Genomic DNA, 8,061 nt, shown 5'->3' on the forward strand with positions numbered 1-8,061 from the left:
CAGGAAGTGAGTTGAAGTTGGGCCGTCTTGCTTGAATCCCATGGTCCTTAGTGGAAATGGCACGGAGCGAGTGGGGGATGGAGGGATTGGACGGAGGGGAGATTACAGACGATGATGAGAGAGATGCAGATTACAGATGATGATGAGAGAGATGCAGGGCACAAGTGGATAAAAGGTAAAGAGAGCGCTAACAACAGCAACTTCCCACATGAATACATGGAGTTTGTACGTGTCTGAATACTCCTGTCTGCGGCTCATAATAATAATCTTTATTTATAGAGCACTTTTTACAATCCATGTGCTTCACAAATGCAGCAAAAATAAAACAGAGACAAGTCATCAATAAAATCATCAGGTTTGAAAAGAAAACACATAAAAACAAGTTGGTGTATAGTAGACCTGATTTCCTCGGGCAGATTGCCCATAAACATACTCATGACCATACACAGAGTTCAATCTGGAAAAACCCTGCACACTTTCAAAAGCTATTGAGGCTCTCTGGATGCAAAAAAAATAGTTAACTCGTATGATATGATTATGATATGACGATATATTGTTGATAGAGTTCTATACGTTATCGTAGCTGAAGCTATATAAGCAAGGCAGATGTGAGCCTTGTGGCAGCAACACTAATGAGAGGCAGTGTGTTATACAGCAGAGCACAGCAGCGACATCAAAGGCCCGGTGACACTTGGTAAGTGGAGGTAGAGGATCATGGGAAGGTTTCAGTGTCAATGTAGGTGCCATTACACATGATGACATCTCTGTGGGTAGAAATCAAAATATCCTTTTGTCAGAGCTCAGTTTTCCTTTTTGAGCTCAATATTAGTAACTACACATGCCCGCTCTCTGCCAATAACGAAAACGCTTGACGGATTTGAATGCGTATCAACAAAGTGATCACTGCATACACATACACACACACACACACCACTCACACACACACCGGAGCATGTGCGCTACTAACATTCCTCTCATCCCTAATTAAATTGTAACTACGGTATCTCTGTCTTCTTCTTCTACTTCTTCTTTTCTTCTTCTTCTTCTCCTCCTCTTTTCCCCCTTACTCACCTGCCTCTATAGGGCTATCTGTCCGAGGGTCTGGTGACTAAATGGTATCGTTCTCCTCGTCTGCTCCTGTCCCCCAATAACTACACCAAGGCCATAGACATGTGGGCCGCTGGCTGCATACTGGCTGAGATGCTCACTGGACGCATGCTCTTTGCAGGTATACACATCTTTGTTAGTTTGTTCGTTAGTTAGTTAGACAACTGAACTGCACTGAAATGCCACTGTAGGATTATTATTTTTAGACATAATACTGTCATCATGTCTTTCATGTCCTGCAGAAACATACGCCATCTTTGACCATTGATCTGACAGCATCATGACATAATCATATGACAGATGACAGACATGTGACATCATCATATCATTGGTGTGTGCTGCAGAAACCTCTTAATACCTGGTGCTCCAAATAGGTTTCTTTTCAGGAATTGAGGGGGAAACTAGTTGATTATTCAAATTCACACGTTGGTAATTCTGACATTTTACATGCGGACCCTGAAGCCAAGCCAAACTGTCAACAACGCTGCAAACGCATGGTTGTCTCATTGACATGCAATCTCTTTTTTCAAGAGAGGCCTGACCGGGCTTCTGTCAGTTAAAGTAAATAATAAAGATAAATTCTTGACCTCCACAGTCTCTACACTACAGGATATCAACAATATGATGAGGTAGTGACGTCCTACTATTTACCTGCTACATTTCACCTCAGCTGCCCCGTGTACTGTGGATATAAGAGGGCGAAGGACACCACTAAGAGTCATGCTAAAAAAAAACATGTTAAAAAAACTGAAGTGTGAAGTGAGACAGAAAAGTGAGATTAGATGAAAAGCAATACTCAAACCTTTTGGAAGTGTAAATTTATGGCAATATCATGAATACTACAGTGCACTACACAACTAAAGGTAGTTCCTGTATAAGACCAAGACAGAGTGAAACTGAGATAAGACTTCATTATCTTCTTCATCTTTATTATCTCCCATTCTGTCAAAACGGTGCTTTTTGCTAAACATGAAATTTAAACTTGACATTTGGCCTTTGAAAAACACAAAAACAACAGTTACTGCTATTTCATATTGTTGGGTTATATTTGTATATTTATATGAACATCTGCAGTATCAATAAGCAACAGACAGAGCCACCCAAACAAAGGAAAACACCTGTCTCAATAGGATGAAACATTGACCGTGTTCTCTGAATGGCTAATGATTTATAAAGTCATATAAATCAGTAATGGATGAATCTGTTTTAATCCAGCAAGCCATCTGGCTCCTCCAATAAATAAAGCAAAGTTCTCACTGGCAGAAAATGCTAAGCAGCTTCCAATGGGAGAGGTGACATCAAATGTGAGCTAAGGAGACTTTTTGTTTGTAGCGTGTCCTCCACCAAAGACACTTTCATCTCTGTCTGCAGGCTGTTTCTTTGCCTGAGCAGAATAACAATGACGATAGAGAAACGCTCGCTGTCTGAAGCAAATGGAGCTCCTCCCGACAGGATAGACTTCCACCAGCAGAGATGCTGCCACTTGCCATCGGTCTTCTGGTGTTCCCAGCGCTTTGTTAAACTTTCAACCAGCTCCAGAGATGTTTCCCTTACTTTTCATTTAACCTCCAGATTAGTTAACAGTTAACAAAGTAGAATAACTCAGAATTTTCTTTCACAAGAAACGATGCCATACAAACCCCCCCCCCCCCCCCCCCCACCACCACCACCACCACCACCTTCCCTGTGGTGAATGTGTTGTTATAACACCCCCTGCTGGTGTGAATGAACTCAACAGATTTTAGACTAATGGTTAGAAAGAGAACATAGAAGAGAAAAGTAAAAGGTGACATTTAAAGTGATTGTTCTACCTAATATGGTGGACGTATCTTTTTACTTAAGCATTTCAACCTGTCTGTAATTATACTTTTATCGGGCCTCCTTATCTTACCATTTCTCTCACCACTACACAGCTCATATCTCCTAGTTTTATTTCTAATAATGACTCAGTTATGGGCGAGAAGAAGTTCATTGCGAATGTCGTAAAGGTGTGTATTTATGTCGATTAAGTATGATGCGTCTGTAGGTCGCAGATGAGGACTGCTCCCATAGCTGAGTTAACACTCATATTATTCATAAAGCCAGGGTTATATACATAACCCTAATTAATCACCCTAATTGTCTCTATCTCCTTGCTTGCCTCTGATTGGTCTGCTTCGTTCCTCAGGAGTTCATGAACTGGAGCAGATGCAGCTGATTCTCGACACGGTCCCAGTGCTGAGAGAGGAGGACAGGCACGACCTGCTGCAGGTGACGTCTCATTCGTCTGCCCAGCACTGAAAAGTCATTTTTATATAGTGATTTATAGACATTTATAGTTTCAGTGACAGTCTGGCTGCACAATCCCACTCAATCACTGCTGCAAGTTATCTTTGTCTGCCAGCTTTTTTCATGTAAATATTGAACACCACTGTTAGGCCTATGTGTTTGCAGTCAAATGTTTTTAGAAGTAGAGATGGGATTTAGATCTAGAAATTCTCTCTGCCTCTGTGTGTCTCTTTCTTTCGGGGATACTTAAAAGAGTTGCACATAAGAAAATGACAAAAATACAATTCTGGGCATGTTTTTACCTCTCTGTCATGCTTCTCCAGATGATGCCATCATACGTCAGTCACGGGTGGAGAGTCAGAAGATCCTTTTCTGAACTGCTGCCTGAAGTGGATGCTCAGGGTGAGCGGAGGGAAGCGATGGAAGGAGCAGGAAGGCCAGAAGGATGGGGAAGGGATTAGAGACAATGAGGAAGTGAATGAGGAACAGAAGAAAGGATGACAGACAGAATAGAAACATAAGACAAATTCAGCCCTGAGAGGGATAGATGGCTGATAGAATGGTTAAGACCGACACACGACAACTATGGCTGGGCAACTGAAAATGAATCGAAATCGACATTTAGAACCTCTAACCAACTTAATCTTACTCATGTCAATTAATTCAATGACTTGAATTCATTAATATTAATTCGGTACTAATAATACTAATAATAATACTTTCCTCAATGCATGTGCTCATGAACTGTCCCCTTAAAAATACTATGTCGTGTACAGTCACATGCATCCGCCCCACCCCGTCCGACTATTAGTTCGCGTTCAGGCGTTCACTCAAAGCGAAGCTGTCGGCATGGAGGATGACATGAGCGAAAACACAGAGCCAACAAACAGTACAGTACAGTACAGTACAGTACGGACCTTGTCATTTGTCGCCTTGACATTTTAATCTAGATCTAGTACGGTTCTAAAATAGTATTAAAGCATTTGACTATCTCCTCTTGTCTCCTCTCCTCCCTCTCCTCTCAGCTGTGGACTTCCTTGAGCGTATCTTGACCTTTAACCCTGTGGATCGTGTGACGGCTGAAGCGGCGCTGTCCCACGCGTTCCTCAAGCAGTACTCCTGTCCGCAGGACGAGCCCACCTCAGCGCAGCCCTTCCACATCGAGGACGAACTGGAGGATAGCCTCGTCACTGAGCAGAGCCACAGCAACAGTAACAGTCAGACTTCCAGCATCCAATGGGATAGGTGCGTAGATTTAATTTGTTTGACCACAAATTGGTTAGTTTGGTGATTGATTCGTTAATCCATTCTTTCCATTTGTTTTATTCAGATTTATTCAAGATTTTAGAAAGGATCAAACTACCACCATATGTTACAGTGTAGCAACATCCAAGAGATACCAGTTCTCTGTTGTTCAGGATGTTATGGGTTTGTTGAATACTCAGTTCTGATTGGCCAGTGAATGAATCCTGGGGTCTGTTATTCCTGTAAAACAGGCGGCTGTTTTACATCTAAATCAGCAGTCAGGAAGTCTGGTCCATTTTGATGATTTCTAATCAAATTAACTGACATCTCAGTGACAGAAGAGAAAACAAACACTCGGCTAACTTAGAATAGAAACGGTAATCTTATCAGATTGTTTACATTGCAATGGCTGCAGTTCTGCTACAGTGCAACACTGATGCCACACAGTATCTACAGATGTTTCTATGGTGGTTGCACTCCTGCTGAGTTATTTTAACTATTACTTTATACTTTATTTACTTGATTGTGATTCTAAAATTAATTCAGCCTCCAATCCAACACTGGAGGTAGACTGCAGTGCACATAAACCTATTACGGGGATGATATCCCTTGTGCACAAATCCCCATCTCAGTCATCTCAATGCTTAGAAATCCTTCTTAACCCATCTCCTCCCATTTATCTACAAGTCTGAAATGGATTTATCCATTATTTATTTATCAAATCTAGAGGGGATCGTAGCTTTCTCATGGATTCACCTGGTCTATTTCATGGAAAGTTAAAAATAGCAGTATTGAAATATTGTAGAAACCCTTAGTCAAACTGATGGCCTGGCAAAGCATTATGAGATTAAATACAAGAAACTAGAACTACAGTAATATTCTTTATTCACCTCAACAATTTGTCTCCTTGTTTCTAGTTTGAATATACAGCAACAAAGTTTAATTTTTCAGGATACTTATCAGTTTTATTTGAGAGGATTTAAGAAGCATGAAGAAACAACACAATTTTAATTATTATTCAGTATTTAACACTAATAGCAATAATGAATCTCTTCCTTTCTTTTCCAGCCTGTCAACGGATGTGTGCTGGCAACAGTCGGGGGGGAGGTGTCGCTGCATGCCCCCCGGCTGCATGGCCTCCGATCTGGGAGACACCACAGAGGACGAGGAGGTGCAGAGGGATCCGCGTGCCACTTCCACCTCGCTGTTAGAGGAGGCGCAGGTTGGATATCGTTTTTTTCCCACCTTAAACTGTCATGACAAAGTAATATCAATGTCTTACTGTAACAAAATACTGTAGAATCAGAGGTAATATCAATGTCTTAGTGTAACAAAATACTGTCGAATCAGAGGTCACTATTAAGAAGGTGGGGCTTGTGAGGTTAAAGGTGCTACGTAAACAAAATAAGACCATGGTCGAGATGTGTAGCTGTTTTTAAACATTAATATAAACACTGACACTGACACATTGGTGTAATTATCGTACAAAAATTAGACCATTGTCAAGATGATCGGTAGCCTCTGTCTCATACCAGTGGCATTGTTAATGCTAGTGTTTTCCAAAATTCAGACCCCATTTTCAATAAACCTTGTTGCTGTTGCAAGGAGGTCCCCCCCCACACTCCTTACCATTGCCCTGTGTATCTTTGTTTCCTCTGTTTACTGAAGACGATACACATGTTTGACATGCTTTTTCTGTAGGCTTTTCGCTCCTTTCACCATCTGCCATTTTGAGAAAAAGTTTTAGATCTACTGTATTTGCACTGGAAAAACTCACCTCCTTCCAGTTTTGTGCCATAAAGTAACTCCGACATGGTGTAAAGTGTAGTGTAGAGGATGCCAATCTTCTCAGTGATTGTAATTATATGAATGTCTCAAAATGAACGTGGCAATGATTTGATGATAAAATTCTATTTGCAGCACCTTCAGTAACAAATTAAAAATGGCTATAAATGCAGTTACACCCAATGCAATTCAAATTAAATCTTCATTACAATCTTCCCCATTTATCACCCTGTCCCTCCCTGCCCACCTTTTGCGCAGGTCGACCCACGCAAATATTCCCACAGCAGCTCGGCAGAACGCTTCCTGGAAAACTCCCACCCCTCTCTGGACCGGGCCTGTGGTCTGGTCTATGCGGAGCTAGACTGCGGCCGCTCCTGTGACTACAAAGTGGGCTCTCCCTCCTATCTGGATAAGATCGCCTGGAGGGAGGGCAAGCCGCAGCACTACTCAGAACCTAAGCTGATCCTGGATCTGTCTCACTGGAAGCGCAACACCAACGCTTTGCCTGTCCCCGCTGAGCCTATGGGAGGCAGTGTGGAGGAGGACCTGGGAGAGGCGAAGGAGGAGGAGGCAGAAGAGGCAGAGGGACAGGAAGAGACGGGGGATTTGTTCCAGGAGATTTCTCGCTGGGTGGAGAGCACACAGTCTCGTCTGCACTCGCCCAGCACCGGCCCCCCTGTGGGGCCCGTCTCCCCCTCGTGCTACACCTCCTCTCCCCCTCTCCCTCTCTCCCCTACCGACCTCCCACCCACTCCGCTCTTCCATCGCTACCCAGAAGTCGTGCGCCAATCGTCGGCTGCTTACGACGAAGACAGACTGAGCCCTCTTCCTCCTGTCACCCCTTCATCTAACACTCTCCCTTCACTGCTGCCCTCATCTCCCACCTCTCCGCTCCCTCCTCAGTCGGTCTCGTCTCCCGCCTCTCCGCTCCCTCCTCAGTCGGTCTCGTCTCCCGCCTCTCCGCTCCCTCCTCAGTCGGTCTCGTCTCCCGCCTCTCCGCTCCCTCCTCAGTCGGTCTCGTCTCCCGCCTCTCCGCTCCCTCCTCAGTCGGTCTCGTCTCCCGCCTCTCCGCTCCCTCCTCAGTCGGTCTCTCCTCCCGCCTCGCCTCTCCTTCCTCCCCGAGAGTCTCCTCCACCCCCATCTTCCACGTCCTCCCATTTCCAAGCGGTTAATGACGGCCCTTTGGAGCCGCTGCCCGTCAAGCAAGAGGAGAGGCTGTTCGACCTGGATGTGTTCATCTCCCGGGCGCTGAAGCTGTGCAGGCAGAGTGAGGAGAAAGGAGAGGGGAAGAGAGGCAGAGACGGAGGCCGGAAGGAAGAGACCAAACAGGTGAACCTGAATCGAAGAGCGCCCAGGCTTCCGTCACCGCAGACTCCCAACTCTTGATGCTGAAGTTCAGTTCCAAGGCCATCGCAGATACAACATAGCAATGGGTTTCCAAAGTGCATTACATCGTGAGTATCAACGGTTGAATACAGTTGAAAGATTGGGCCTTAGTCTGAGCAGCTGCCGTCCTTGTGGCACAATATCTATTGCAATGGCACATTAGGTGACTAAAATGCTCACTTGGTGTTGAGGAAGGACGTCCGCACTCAGAGAGTACTGCATGATTCAATGGGTTTTGAACACAGAGCAGAGCAGGCCTCGCTTGAACAA

General features: G+C 44.3%; 1 protein-coding gene across 1 annotated transcript in view; it reads left to right on the top strand.

The window, feature by feature from the left end:
• mapk4 (mitogen-activated protein kinase 4) overlaps positions 1 to 7,791 on the top strand; it is a gene marked incomplete at both ends in the record, with an annotated part of 16,071 nt that extends 8,280 nt beyond the window's left edge. The window contains 7 exons of the mRNA XM_083645284.1: positions 1,084 to 1,228; positions 3,275 to 3,357; positions 3,699 to 3,777; positions 4,401 to 4,620; positions 5,689 to 5,842; positions 6,664 to 7,311; positions 7,489 to 7,791. Of these exons, the coding sequence (XP_083501410.1) occupies positions 1,084 to 1,228; positions 3,275 to 3,357; positions 3,699 to 3,777; positions 4,401 to 4,620; positions 5,689 to 5,842; positions 6,664 to 7,311; positions 7,489 to 7,791 (1,632 nt within the window). The remainder of the gene's footprint in view (positions 1 to 1,083; positions 1,229 to 3,274; positions 3,358 to 3,698; positions 3,778 to 4,400; positions 4,621 to 5,688; positions 5,843 to 6,663; positions 7,312 to 7,488) is intronic.
• Positions 7,792 to 8,061: the final 270 nt, after the last annotated feature.

Source organism: Poromitra crassiceps, assembly GCF_964638095.1.
Source record: "Poromitra crassiceps genome assembly, chromosome: 10".
NCBI lineage: Eukaryota > Metazoa > Chordata > Actinopteri > Beryciformes > Melamphaidae > Poromitra > Poromitra crassiceps.